This window comes from Drosophila busckii, chromosome 2R (assembly GCF_011750605.1).
Source record: "Drosophila busckii strain San Diego stock center, stock number 13000-0081.31 chromosome 2R, ASM1175060v1, whole genome shotgun sequence".
NCBI classification, from domain to species: Eukaryota; Metazoa; Arthropoda; class Insecta; order Diptera; family Drosophilidae; genus Drosophila; species Drosophila busckii.
The window spans coordinates 7,794,625-7,810,320 of NC_046605.1; the positions used below are offsets into that span (position 1 = coordinate 7,794,625).

At 37.1% G+C, this 15,696-nt stretch overlaps 1 protein-coding gene across 2 annotated transcripts; it reads left to right on the forward strand.

The window, feature by feature from the left end:
- Positions 1-592: 592 nt before the first annotated feature.
- On the forward strand, positions 593-14,119 carry LOC108597276. Of its 2 annotated transcripts, XM_017983741.2 has the most exons (9): positions 593-997; positions 1,132-1,195; positions 2,346-2,575; positions 9,178-9,423; positions 10,613-12,518; positions 12,576-12,674; positions 12,739-12,988; positions 13,043-13,131; positions 13,189-14,119. In XM_017983741.2, the coding sequence occupies exons 3-9, from the start codon at positions 2,410-2,412 to the stop codon at positions 13,409-13,411; spliced, it is 2,979 nt and encodes a 992-aa protein (XP_017839230.1). In that variant the 5' UTR covers positions 593-997; positions 1,132-1,195; positions 2,346-2,409; the 3' UTR covers positions 13,412-14,119. The 2 variants fall into 2 exon arrangements, with proteins under 2 accessions (XP_017839230.1, XP_017839229.1); XM_017983740.2 differs by having other exon boundaries at positions 593-1,195.
- The last annotated feature ends 1,577 nt before the right edge of the window (positions 14,120-15,696 follow it).

Consider the following 15,696-nt stretch of genomic DNA (forward strand, 5'->3'; position numbering starts at 1 on the left):
GCACTCTTGTTTAATCGTTTTGCGTGGTATTTAAATTTGATTTCCTTGGTAACGGAAAGTTAACACTATCTAACACCGTAGTTAATCGAAGCACAAGCTAGTAAATACAAATGTGTACATGTTAAGATATAAGAAAGCATTTATTTTTCAGCAGCGGTAAAATAAAAAAAATTGTATACTGGCAAACGCAATAGTGAACATTTTAGTTTAGTTTGAATATTAACATAGTTTGGCGCTTACATTTTAACATTTTACAGCACTGTATTATGTCGATGAACTAAAAGCAAACATGCTGTGCTAAAAACTGAACCTGCCAACTTATGCAAATAAGATGCAATGTATTAAACAAACATCGTTCTGACCGCATAATTAATAGTTACCCATTTACTTTAAAGAATTAATGTTGAGAATGCCTTAAAATGCTAAAATATTAATAATTTATCTGTCTAACGACTGTAAGATAACCTGTTGGGCAGCCCTGTTCGCAATGTTAGTTAACAGTACCAAAATGAGTTTTCGTGTTACTAACAGCTGTAAGTGGGTATGTAATGTAATGTAAAACGCGAAGAAAAAGAATGAGCAAAACTTTACCAATTTGTGCCTTTAACACACGCAAACGTGTGTTTTTACTTTAAAAATTCGCTTAACAGCTGCGCTTAGCTGTCGTGTTATTGATGCAACAAGTGGTTTTTATCGAAATTCACTGCCTAATCCACAGTCGGAGTGCCATTCAGATACGATTCTTACCTGCCAAATTCCAATAAGAAGCGAAAAAGCAACAACAAATTGTGCGCCGTCTGCTTTCGTAGCCGTTTTCACAAAAGTCGCATAAAAATACGTACATAATTGCGCCGAAAAAGCAAAAATGCTAAATGTTTATTAATAAATCAATTAAAGAGTTGGCATTTACTGAGTGCAAAGTGAAGCAATTAAAAGTGAGAAAGTTTTAGCTGAAATTAAGCAAACACACATATCCCCAACGCGAGGATCGTATCGTGTAAGTGTGTGTGCGTGTGTGTGTGCGCGTGAGTTTTAACTGCGCGGGTGTGCTTATGTGTGCGTGTATAGGTGAAGGTGAAGTTCCTTAAAACGACAGCGACGAAAATTGAAACAAGTGTATTTTAATTATAGATCATACAAAGTGCACTTAATCCAATAAAATAACAACAACAACGACGACGACGATAAAAAGCAGGTAATTACGTATTATATACTGACATTTTTCACTTTTGCTTTTGCAATGTACAGAGATAAATATGTAGGTGTGCGTATGTTTTGTGTGCAAATTATTGTTGTTGTTGTTGTTGCGGTTGCGGTGGCTGTCTATTTTCTTTTGGTCATTTAGTATTTGCCCTAGCGCTCTTTTCACTTCCTTTCTACCTTTTGCACTTGTTTCAAATGTTGTTGCTATCTCTTTTCACCTGAGGTTTCTTGTTTGGCTACATATACCAAAGCAAAAGCCGCTCAACATGCACACATACAGCAATAAGCAAAGAGACACACATACATGTGTACGTGTGTCTACGAAGGTGAGCTCATGGACTGGCTAATGAATACCGCTGCTTTGGAATGTGCGTTGTTTTTGTTGCTGCTGCTGCTGTTTGAGTTGTTGTTGCTGTTCTCAATACTATTCGTATTAGTTCTATGGGGCCGTTGTCAACGTATTTGGTTATCAACTCACACACACGCAAACACAGTAAAGCAAAAGCGTAAGAAAATTATAATAAACTGCAGCTTGTGTTGCCGTTATCCAACTTTTTTTTTTTATTTTTTTATTTATGTGTCAATCACCTGTTTTTCAACTCAGCATACAAGCAAAAAGAAAAACAAAGTATAATCAATGAATGCTTCACACACTCTCGAGACTACAACAAAAAAACAGCTGTGTGGAACATTTAACAGAGAGAGAGAGAGAGAGAGAGCGCGGCTCTGAGCATAAAAGGATCCAAACGCTGTTAAGCTAACATTTGGCTTTAAGCATAGAGCGTTAGTTGTTTGTTGTCTAACGCTGCGCAAGGATATGCGCCAGGATAATGCGCTAAGACACAAAACGGTAAACGAAACTTACGCGCTGGCGGCTGTTCAATTATTTAAGCCGCTAAAGCCAACGTGCAAGACGAGTTTATGACTTTTGGTGTGCAAGGCAAGTGCAAGCAACAAAAAAAAAAAAAAAAACCGAAATGCAGCAGCAATAATAAAAAATAGCAACATATAAAATGCATGTGTGTGTGTGTGTAGGTGTGTGGGTGTGCGTCTTGGCATTGCATAAGTGTCTTTTGTAGGCACAAAGCACATTACTAATTTTTTTTTCTTTCTTTTCTTCTACACACTCTCACTTATTGCAGATAACGGTACAACGTGACGTATTATCGCATTAATATTTGAATAGCTACTAGCACTAGCAACAAGATGGAATCCATGGAATATGAAATGGCACGCAATATGACATTGCTATTCTTTTTGGAACGTCTACTCGATAAAGGCGAACCACGCACCGTGCACGATCTTTCGTGTCAATTTGGCAACAAGGAATTCACAAAGGAAATGCGTCAAATAGCCGGCGGCAGTCAGTCCGGTAAGTTATCATTTCACTTTTCGCATCTTTGGACTGTAATACGAAACTAGTACAGTGAAAACAAATACAGAGAGACATGTGCACCTTGCTCAGTTCATTGTTAGCTTGTTGTTGTTTTTGTTACTTGAGTGCTGTTGACTTGTCCAAGTGGATATGTCATTGCCATTGTCATGCTTCAAACCGCAAAAGCAAAAAACCCAAACAGCTGCCCATGTATCTTTGTATCTGTATCTATAACTCTCTCTCTCTCTCAAACAATTGAACTAGTATCTTGTAGCTTGTAGGCATCAATCATTGGAAATTGAGCAAAAAGTGTTGAAGGAAAATCTTTCAACAAGTGCAGACACACACATGCATATGTATGAGTATTTTCTCCAAATAGTTTATTTTTTTAGGACTCCCGCTCTCGACATAAACAAGTTTGACTTGAGTGAATGCTAAAAATAGCAACAATTTAAAAATAAACTTCCTGTTAAGTGCAATGCACTTTGGCTATATAGAATAGTTACAACTTTACATTTAAACAAAATTCAATTTTGTTGCTTTAACCTTGTGCATTTATCAGTTACAATTAGCTGCACTTTATCTATTATTTTTATTATTTTCTTTGCCGCAATTTTTCACACCACATGCCTGCAATAATTGCAATCATAAACAATAAACGCAACAAATGCATTTAAAACATACTTATCGCATTTTAAATGCCAAACAGCTGTTTGTTGTCTTGTAAAGTTGTAAACATTTGCCAAGTAATAATAATAGCTGACAAACTGGGACAAAACGCAGCAGCAGCAGCAATAAGTGCGGAAAATCGTGAACACGCAACACGCAGTGGAGACAACAAAAAAGAAAAGCGCAAGTCAAGGTTTTCCATTTACATATATAAATAGCACAGAATATTGACTTGAACTAATTGTTAGACTTAGCTTAAGCTTTTAGCTTAAAGCAGCGCTTAAGCTCCAGAGACATGTGTGACAATAAAATCCGATAAACATATTTTATGGCAAACCTTTTTGTGTTTGAGGGCTTACCCCTTGAAATTTCATATTGATACCCTCATTCCATTTGCTGATGATGTGATGATAATAGTTTGGGTTTGTAGCTGTAATAGAAAACTTGTCGACTACGTGACAAAAATGTGCAATTGAATTTCAAATAAAATTTGATGTTAGCGAAAGAAAAACATTTGTTGCTTCTCAATAATGCATGTTGGTCTACTCGATTCCCTAGGCGTTTGACATGGGTTCGAGGAGTAAACATTTACGAAATTAATGTCAATGGCAATTTTAATACACATTTGCAAAATTTATTAAACAAATTTTTGGCCCTCTAAACACGCTTAGGCAAGCAGTTGCCCAACAACAATAATTTTTTGGCATTAACTTTCAACCAGCAACATGGGTTAATGACGTCGCCTTTTGCCTACATATATATAAAATATATTTATATGTATGTGTGCTTATAGCTTTGCCATATTAGCAGCTTTAATGAAGGTCTCTCCACCCTGGGGCTAGGCAAGCTTCGATATTTGTTTTGTTTTCTTAATTTATTATGTGTTCAATTAGATACTCTCGTGTTCAAAGAGCGACATCCGTTTGTTTCGAATGACAGTTAGAATAATAATTTACTCAACTACAGTAAGCAGCGCTTAAGAAGAAAAGCAGTTTAAATATTGCTCATAGATTAATATAAAGTGTTTAATTTAACTTACAAATTGACATTTTTACATTTAAAAGTTTAATTATGAAAAGTTTGAGCAGCGTCTGTATCTGTATTTTAAACTTATCTTTATGATTTTAAAATTTGTAAAATAAAAAGTGCACATTTTTTATATATAAAAACTATTTTATACATGCATAAATTATAAAATGTTGAGTAGCGTCTGTATCTTTATTTTAAACTTTTCGTTATGATTTTAAAATTTGCAATATTATATATACAACTTTTTTATCTATGCATAACTGATGAAAAGTTTGAATAGCGTCTATATCTTTATTTCTTTATGATTTAAAAATTTGTCATTGTTTTATTTGCAAAATGTTTAATTTCTATAGTTTTTTGTAAATGTACATATAATTTTCTATATATATTTTATGCTTTTATTTTAGTATCGTATCAAAATACGAACAATTTTTTAACGCCGCTCTTTGCTAGTTGTTTGTTGCCAATTCTTTTATATTTATTTATAGCTATGCATAAATAATGGCAATTTATATAGACAGCATATCTTTTGTTTTATTTTAACGCAGCTTAACTTTCAATTTGTATAATTTGTTATATATATTTTGTAAAATTAAGAGCATTTAAAATGCGGCTTGTTTGCATTTAATTTACGGCTGCATATTTTTGTTTTCATAATGAATTGGCAATACCGAAAGTCGCAACGCATTTGTCAACGCAAACAAAAATAATTTGTTGGCTATATACGATATACGATGTGCGTTGTAACTGCAAATAAAATACAAATGTTTGGGCTATTTTTAACCTACTCGAAATAGAGTAACAGGCAACGATTTGGTTTGGCTGTTGCTGATTTGCTGATCGATTGAGCATGCAACAAAGTCAACTGCCTGCCACACGTCGCTGCCACACAAACAATTGTATATACATATATATCCATATACGTTACAAATTTTCAATTTTGAGGCTGCGGTACAGTGGGCACATAAATTTAACGCTTTTATGCTGACAGCAGCAGTCGCTGCAGGCCCATTTCGAAATCCTTTAGCACCCCTTGCTTTCTTTCTCTCCTAGCAAGGCGTCACATCTTCTGCTCCTGCCCCATGCCACATGCCACATTCTGGCTGCGTCGTCGTCTCTGAGCTTTTAGCATTGCGTGTTTCGACTGCGTCCAAGTTTAGTTCTTTGCCTTTGCCAGCTGTCAAGGTTTATGTTATTGTTAACTTTAAGGGCTGGGGGCTGTTGGTTTGGCCCTGACGCGCGAAAATGGCGCTGAGCATTGATTTTTTTTTCGTATGCCTTAATTGCTAACAACAAATTTTAACTAGAAATACATTTGCTGTTTATTAAATGCGCATAAAGTCGCAGTCTGTTATTAATTGACTTCCCTATGAAGTCATATTTGATTAAATTGTTCCAAGGGAGTTCCCTCAACTCACTTTCTCCCGTTATGAAGACATAAAATCTTCGAATTTATGAGCGCATAACCCTTTTTACCTGATGCTGGCCAAAAGCACTTACAATATTTACACCCCCCCCCCCCACCACCCAGCACATGTCTCGTCTGTGGGGATTGTCTGGGGTTACATTTCAATAAGCATACATAAATATTACTGAATTTATAGCAAATGTGTGTATGGTGCATTTGAAAATTGCCAGCAACAAACATTTTTGTGTCCAATTTCTTGTGGTGTGGCAACAACTGACACCTGCTCTCTTTTGGCCAAAAGAGCGAGACCGTTGAGTGTGTTTTTGGGGTCGTCTAAATATTTGCAGTTTGCCACCTAAAAACAAAAACAACTTTTGGCAGACACAAGTCTAAAGCAAAAGCAAAATATTTTTATACGTAATTTTGAGGGCAGCATAAACATTTTATTAGCAATGCAATATTATCTATAGAAAATCTTAGCAAACTAAGTTTACAAGAAATCTAATATTTAGAGAATACTCTTGTTGCTTATAGTGTTCATATTTTAATCAATTTTAGGCAAACTGAATAAATTTGTAGTTAGGTTTAGGCTCATTCAAACTTATTTCGAGATTTTAGTTATAAGAACTAATTGTTCATGTTAAACTATTTTGATTCTTTCGTTCATTTGTATTACAATTATTTTTATACAATATCTTAGTAAATGTTTAATAAAAGAAAATATATAAATTAGTTATATTTTCATGCAGAGCATAAACTATTATTAATTTATGCTAAAAGCTAATAATACGTGCTATATTATTAAGTTATCATAAATGCTAAATTTACTGTTCGAATCGTTGAACATAATAAAATATAATAGAATAGAAAATAATACAATTTTTACTACCCCTTAAGTTTATTAGAACAGCTTTGAATTATTTTTATATGACCACACACAATTCACAGCTGTTAAATTACATTAAATTTATGCTCTAATTGTTGTTAATATAATTAAATGGCGTAATTAGCTTACGTAATTATAGCTTGAGCGAATGTTAGTTAAAAATTCCTCAGTTTGCCTTGACAATAATTCAAGTTGAATATTTTTTTGTATAGTGAATTTTTAAGCGTTTTATAGTTTGACTAAATCGATCATGTTCACACCCAAGTATAAGCAAAAAAAGGATGTGCAACCAGTGGTGAATGGGATGGTCACCGTTGGCTACTCCGTGCTGGGCGTTCGATATAACGAGGGCGTGCTGCTGGCCGCCGACACTTTGGTCACCTACGGCAGCTTGGCGCGTTATCAGAACGTGCAGCGTATCTACAAGATCAATAATCGCTGCTTGCTGGGCGCCTCGGGTGACTTTGCGGATATACAAGTGCTGAAGAAGCAAATCGATGTGAAAATAATCGAGGACGAGTGCCACGATGATGGGGTGACGCTCTCGCCCAGATCGCTCAGCAGTTTGCTGAGACAGAAGTTGTATGCGCAGCGCTCCAAGATGCTGCCAGTTAGTGCGGAGTTCGTTGTGGGCGGCATAGATGATGAGCAGCAGCCGTATCTGGGCGTGGTCAATCAGCTGGGCTGTGCCTATCAGAATTATGTGGTGGCCACGTCATTTGCGCGCTCCATTGCCTTGCCCATTGTGCTGGAGCGCAAGCCTCGATTTCGTGAGTTTAACTTTGAGGAGGCAACCAGAGTCATCAAGGACTGCATGCGTGTCCTTTACTATCGCGACACCTGCAGCCTGCCCATGTACACAGTGGGCGTTTGCAACAGCTGCGAATGCAGCATCAAAGGACCTTTTCGTGTGGAGGAGAACTGGTCCTTGGCCGAGTGTGTTAATGGCTATTAAATAAAATTGTTTTTAAATTCAAATTTCTTCGCTTAAGCCTGCGCCATTTGACAAATCCCGCGCTCAGCTTGTGCAGCGGTTTACATAAGCTCCAGTGACATTTTCGATTAATCAAAATCTTATTAACATTTTTTTTTCTGTTGCTGGTTGCCAGACAAAAACAAATACTGCAATCACTTTAATTTATGCCGCATGAGCACATGTTTTACAAATTCAGTTTGACAACAATGACAACTCCTAAGCAGAAGCTGCCGCGACACGCAACAGTGAAAACACCACACCCCACCTTGCCACCTCCCCCACCCCAAATTAAATTACAATAGGCTGAAGCTCACTGCCGGCATTCGCGACTTTCTTGTTGTTGTTGTTGCAGTGTGCGCGGGTGTCTAAGTCTATTTAAAGGGAGGGAGGTCGTACTGCCGTCTAGTCAGCAGTTGCTGCTCTGACCTGATTTATCAAATAAATAGCTCCCACATAGCGCGACTTGAGTGCATTCACTTTTCATTTGAGTTGATAGACATAGTTACATATTTTATACTCTTCTCTGCACTGAGAGTAATTACAGTGGGTCATTTGGACTATGCATTAGAACTATTAAAGTACTACAATAAATTAGTGCTGGTTTTCCAACTGAGCCATTTTTATTTGGTTGCCTAAGTGAGAGTTACGATTATATGTTTTATGCTCAATAAGACAAACAATTTATTTAAAAATTATTAGGCACACAGATATAAGTTTTCTGCTAATTTCTGCTAAACACAAAACCAAAATCATTTTAGTTTTATTAAAATACTTGGCGAACAGAAATGAATTTGCTGCTAATTTCTGTTTTGCATATAAAAATTAAAAAGTATCAGGCGCACAGAAATTAATTTGCTGCTAATTTCTGTTCTCTTGGTAATGTAATACAATTTTAAAAATGAATTTGCTTTATAAATTAATCTAATCTGCAGAGTTTTCAAATACCAGGCGCACATAATTAAGCAGTCAGTCATTTCTGCCGGCCTGGTAATTTTTTTTAAAATTTGCTTGTCATTTTCTATTTCGTTCATTGCACTTAAAAATACTTTATAGCATATAAGCACAATAATTTGTTGCAGTGTAAGCGCCAAGTATAAATTTTTTAGCCCTTTGGTACGCAGTAATTGTAACTGTTATGACGTAACTTTTCACTCTTCGTTTCCGTTCCCGTTTCCTCTCTCACTCTCTACGAACTTACTGACGTTACAAAACTTTCATCAAAACTAACAACAACGCGTAATGATAAATCCGCTAACTTGTTTCATTGCACGTAAGGACAAGCATACACTATTACATACTTACATATATACACACATATGCATTACAATGGCATTAATTATGGGAAGCCAGGCATCTGCCTTATGCTGATAGCACAAATTCTCACACAATATAAATCACATTAAAGCTCAAGTTATGGGTTAAGAAATTAATCAACTCTCGCTGCTGTTTGCTTGAATCACTGCATTAAGTGCTTGCAACAAAAGCAACTGATAAAGACAGATGGAGAGACAGACAAATAGATAGAGAGACAAACGTTGCGTTGGCAAATTAATTAAGTTAACACTTTTAGCGCATTAGCGTTGAAGCGAACGAGCGAACTACTAATGGCTTTTACTAATTATAATCGACAGGTCTCAAGAAATTTCTCGCCCAATACCCATCAATATTCCTCGTCGACGGCGACTATGTCCAGGTGAATGCCTATCAGCACAGCAGCTCCGACGATGGCAACAATGGCGGCAAGCGCGATTACATACAAGAGGCTAAAGATTACTTTAAGAACAAGATGTTGCAGTATGGCGCCGCGGCCGAGGTTCCAGTCCGTAGTCTGCTTGGCCATCGCTCCCAGGCATCGCCGCAGGTGCGGCACATATCGGGTGAGTAAGAACCAGAAACGAGAAATGCCATCAAATTAAAGTCAATTTGAATTTAAATTGTGCTGTAAAAGAACAGACAGTTTGACAATTTATTAAGCTTTAAGTAATTGCAAATGTTTGAATGTTTCTATAAAATAAATACATAATAATAACATAATATTCAGTTAATAATATTTGACACAAGATCTGCTAACTTTTCTATACATGGTTCTCTTAGATTATTTGCTTAAGCTATCTAAACATCTAAAAGCCATATTGATGGCAAAAATAAAATTAGTTTATCATATTTAGCAAAAGGTTTGAACTTTCAAAAGCAATATAAGCTGTTGTTTACTAAAATTGCATATATACATATACTCTAATTAATATAATATTTGAGAGCTCATTTTATGCAGTCCAAGCTAAAGAGAATAGCATAAGTATTATTTATTTTATATGCTTTAGCTTAAGCGAATTGCATTTTAAGCATTTGGCGCACAAATTTTAAGTAGAAGAAATGCTCTGAGTTATTCCTCAAATAAGAGAGAGCAGATTATTATCTATGGCACAATCTCTTAGAGCACAATCCGCTATCTTATATTATTAAGATAGCGGACTGTGCTCTTCGCTGCCTTAGCTGCTTCTTCCTTTTTGCTGCTTCCTCGCTCTCGCTCTTTTCGTTTTGCATACGCTGTGAGCAAAGAGCGCAATCCGCTATCTTAGAGCGATCGAGCGCAAACGAACGAACGACGCAAGCAGCGCTGCTTTTGCATTGGCTCGCGCTCACGTTCTCTGAGAGCTTTGCGCTCTCACCTCTTATCAATGTGTGGGAAGCTGCAGTCAAAGCAGCAAGCGAGGCCAATTGCAGGTCAGTTGTGTTTGGACTGTTGCCGATGAAACATGCAGAGACTGAATTGCAGATTAATAAAAAACGATGAGTGACAGTGCAAGTTTTATGCTCAATATGTATGTGAAACTAGTTAATTTATTATTTATATATAGTTTTAGTATAATAATACAGTATTATTATTTCAAGCTTTGCTATCAAACCTAATTAATAGTGTATTATTTATTGAAGAGCTCATTAGCGCTTTTGAGAATTAAATTAAAAAAATATTAAAACATACACAACGATTTCCGCTTATAATATTATATATTCTTTAAACTATTATACAGCTACTAATTATTTGCTTTTGCTTTTGCTACACAGGTCAGCACATAAAGGAGTTTACCGATTTTCTGATGAAGCACACGGACACGTTTAAAGTGGTGGACGACTATGTGATGCTGGTGGGCTGTGAGAATATGACAGATCTGCCGGCGCGCGATCGTTTGCACCTGCCGCAGTCGAACATCGATACGCGTGGCACGCAGCAAATGCTGGACTTTTTCGCTCAGTGCATTGAGATGAAGGGACCGCTGCTGGTGGATCAGCTGTTTCATCTGCTGACGCTGAACTTTCCGCAGGATCAGTGGCTGCGCATGTTCAAGACGCCGGGCGATTTGAGTTCGTTCCTGAAGCTGTTCAGCGATTGTTTTCACATACAGGCGAATCTAGTCACGCTGCTGCAGAAGCCCAAGCTGAACGATTCGCATATACAGCAGGCACAGGCGCGTTCCCGCGAGCAATTCAATTCGCTGAACAACAATCAGGGGCAGGGACGCAAGCTGGAGCAGCAGCCGGCGGCGGGTGCGGCGCTGAGTTCGGTGCAGCAGCGTCTGCAGTCGCCAGCGCTGCGCAGCAATAGCAACGGCTTTAGCAATAACAATAATATCAACAACAACAATAATAACAATAACAATAATGTAGCATCGCCAAATTTCAAGCTAAATGCGCCCGTGTCCAATATGACGGGTGGCAATGGCTTTGGCCAAGGCCAAAACAACAAATCGGAGCCAAATTCGGGCTTCGATAGCTATGTGCCAATTGCTGAGCTCAAGCTGGAGAATCTCTGTGAGCACAACTATCCGAGCACACAAGTGAATTATGGACCCATCGGAGCGCCGCTGCCACAACAGCAACAGCCGCAGCAGCCGCAGACTGCCACGCCCACTGAGCGACTGAATAGCGTAAATCAAACATTAAAGCAACGCATCAATACGCTGGTCATACGCACGCTGGCCGAGAATCTGGAGAAGGATAAGCAAACGCTGGCGAATCAAGGCACACACAGTCCAGTGCACAATGCCAAAGCCACAGCAGCAACAACAGCAGCAGCAGCAACAACAACTGGGGCAACAACAACTGGAGCAACAACTGCCACAGCTGCTGCTGCCACACAAAATGCTAGTCAAAACTATTTCGTTGGCGACACCTGGAAGATTAAGGTGCTGCAGAATACAACGGTTATAGCGAATATAAAGCACTCGCTGTTTGTAATCGAAGCGCTGCTGGATTTGGCCAAGGATGAGAGCAACATAGCCGTTTCACTCGATTGCGAGGGCATCAATTTGGGCCTCAAGGGCGAGATTACATTAATTGAAATTGGCACAGCGCGTGGCGAAGCGTTTCTCTTCGATGTGGCCAGCTGCCCGGCTATGGTTAGTGATGGTGGCCTCAAGACGCTGCTGGAGCACGAGCATGTGATCAAAGTCATACACGATTGCCGCAACGATGCAGTGAATCTTTATCTGCAGTTCGGCATCCTCTTGCGCAACGTGTTCGATACGCAAGCAGCGCATGCAATTCTACAGTATCAGGAGAACGGCAAGCAGGTCTACAAAGCCAAATACATATCGCTCAACTCGCTGTGCGAGCAATACAATGCGCCCTGTAATCCCATCAAGGATCAGCTGAAGCAAATCTATCGACGCGACCAAAAGTTCTGGGCCAAGCGGCCGCTGACGCGCGAAATGATGCTCTATGCCGCCGGCGATGTGCTCGTGCTCATCCATGATCAGCTCTTTGGCAATTTGGCGCGCCAAATCAAGCCCGAGAATCGTCAGCTGTTCTCCGAACTCTGCACAGAGCAAATCCTCATGCAGATCAAGCCCAACGAGGTGAAGATACGCAAGAAGCAGCGCAAGGTCAGCACCGAAGTCTCAGATCTCAAGCAGAAGCTGGCGCAGTCCAGCAAAAGTATTGTGCTCTCCAATCGTGAAATACGCTTGCTGCGGTAAGTAACACACATGACCCAAAAATTATAAACTAAAGCTTTTATTTGTTCCAACAGTTATATGGACTTGACGGAGGAGGAAAAGGAACGTCTCAAAGGCTATTACAAAGTGGCCAAGAAGCTGGAGAAAATGGAATCTGCCGGCAATGCCAACAAGTATTTAAATAATTGTTTTATAATGTGCATTTAATTAATTGTTGTTTACTCTTTGTTGCTGCAGAGATCAAAGCGATTCAGATGATGATGCTGAACCCAATGAGAATGACTGTTTTCCTAGTCTGGACTCGGTGCCATCGGATAATTCACTTTCGGGCACATTTTCACCGCGTTTCAGCTCGGAGCCGCCCAGTCTGACAGAATCTATGCAAATGCTTGAGGAAATATTGCAAAACAAATCAATGGATCGCATAGCGCGCATAGATAAACTGGAAGCCATACTAACAACGGCTACAACACTGCCTTGTGATCAAGTAAACGCCACACACAGCTTTTGTTTATAATTATACTAATCTGTTGTCTTTTAGATTATAACTTCCAATGCCATGCAGGAGCAGCTGGGCTCTAGCATAGCCACAACAGAGAATCTGCAGATTATACGCGAAAAGTCCAGAAAGTTAGTCGCATTTGTTTAATGCTGTTGCACTTTATTAATTTTTGTATTTATTTTTAGCAACAAGAACTGCAATTGCCAAGGCGAGCGCAGTGTGACGCCAATTTTGCGCACCACCAATGATAAGCGTGTGGTCAAGCTGGTGGATGCTGAATCGCAGACTCTGAGCACCGGTGATGTAGTCATAACGAAAATATTTTTCCAGGATGAACACGAACGCGCCAAGGAGACGGTGCTGAGCAACAGCAATGCAAACTCGCCCAAGCGTGTGGCTTCAACTTGAATACTTCACTCTACTTCTTTTTTATTGAAACAAATTTAAATGATTCCTAACAAAGCCAAGCGCAAGACATTTTTATGTATTATTTTTTGATTGTTTATTAACATTTTTGTGAGACTCCACTAGAGAACGATGAAAACATAACGAAATGCAAACAAAAGACGGAGTGCTCAGCTCTATTAAATATGCAATAACTATATATATATATATATACTAACTGAAAAGCAATATAATTTGTGCCTAAATGTTGAACATTGCAATTAACTACTCTATATGATTTACAACTAATTCGCAAGGCTTTTCATTTTGCTCACTCAAACAACAACAACAAAACGAATTGTATATTATCGCGTTAGGCTAATGAGAGTACTTTTTATATATATCATAAACTGAATCACACTTCTCAGACAGCTGCGATTTGAGAATGCGTGTTGCATTCAGCAATCAACTTGAAAGCTTTAACTTTTTGCATACGATAACTAACAACAAATTATAAAAGAAATACAATGTTTATACAAATTGACATTAGCAAAGCTTTGTTTTACCTATTAAATAAATTGAAAACTAATTATGAAAAGCGTTGGACCAATCAAACAATTCTTGTTCAATCTAGATTAATAGCATAGGTTTCCAAATATCCTTGTCGCCATATCAATAACTGAACAAAAATCAGACGCGTTTAATTCATACAATTTTAGTTAAAAAAAAAAAGAGAAACATATAAAAAGATTTCTGATTTGTATTAAACTAGTACTCAACTAAGTGAAATGAAAGTTAATGTAAAAGAAATTATGAAAATTGTACGTTTATGATAATTTATATAAACTAATTAAATAAATTGTATATACATATGTATGTGTATGGTATTTTATATTATTGTATTGATAAAGCAAATGTGGCGGTTTTTTGTTTTTTATTAACAACATCAAGATCTTTGAAAAACATTGATAAAGTTGTACATATAGTATTTGTAAACATTTATAAAGATATAATGATTATTATAATGCATGTTAGTGTGTGTAAAGATAACACTTTTAGTGTTGCTAAGAGCCATATAGTCTTTTTTTTTATTTTTGAAATGGTGGTGAAGTCGTCAGAACTTTAAAATCTCTTTGCCAAAATCAGTCATCACAAGTTTTTATACTTTCGCTCAAATATTTTGCTGCAAAATGTAGTAAGCTTTTGTTAGTTATGAAGAAGTATGATATTATGTTAATATTTAAATACAATCAGTAATTCAGCTAACATTTAAATAGACACCGATTTGAATTGGAGTATTATATGCGATTATTTGAATTTGCGAATACCATTTGTTTTAGATTAAATTCGTTTGTTTGCTTTAACTACTAAGCTACATATTTTAACAGCCATCTCGCATAGTTTGAGCTTTTTGAAAATATAAATAAATGTATACGAGCATATTTCACCTATAAGTTGAACTCATCGTTCCATTATGCAAGTTTGAAAACACAAATTAAAACGTTTGCTTAAACTAATGCCAAATATATATACTTATTGTGTATAACATATATGCAAGAGTATACTTTTTGTGTATATATATTTGTTAAAATCACATATTTGAATGCTATATAGCCTCGTTAGCTTTATTTACAATTTGTTTCTAACGCGCTCTGCTATTTTACTATATTAGTTTATCAAATTGTTTATCGCTTATGTGTATATATCTTAACTGCTGGCTACTTACTTGGGAGTTCGTTTGTGGGAAACCTGTTTCAAAACTTTTCTACTCTGGTATGTATATACAACTTAGAAAGCTCTTAACTTTAGTAGATTTGACAGTCGCACTAAGTTGGAAAGCTAATTCTACAGTTATTATAGCTCAATTGAAGCTCTAAGTTCGCTTAACTACACAATGGAATGGATTGTTCGCTTAACTATTAAAAATTTTACTGTTGCTGCTAAAACTTTGCTTTTGTATTTTTATTCTATTCTAAACATTTATTTATTTATTTCATAAGCAAGCTTGGATTGTAAAATTTCTCTATATAGCTCTACTGTAAGCGAATTAGATTTATATTTTAATTGTATATTGGCGCAAAATTCACAAACCTGTTTGAGAAAAACCTTACATTAGTAACTTAGCCTACAGAATAGTCTTAAGTATTATTTTAGCTACTTAAATTAATTCTAATTACAACCAGAAGAAGACGCTTAGCAAATCTATATATCGCTTAATATTTTAAATGTGCTTTACACATGACAGTCAGCTTGTTTTTTCTATTAGTTGAGTATGAAAAATAAATAAAAACGCAACTGAAGAAGTAATT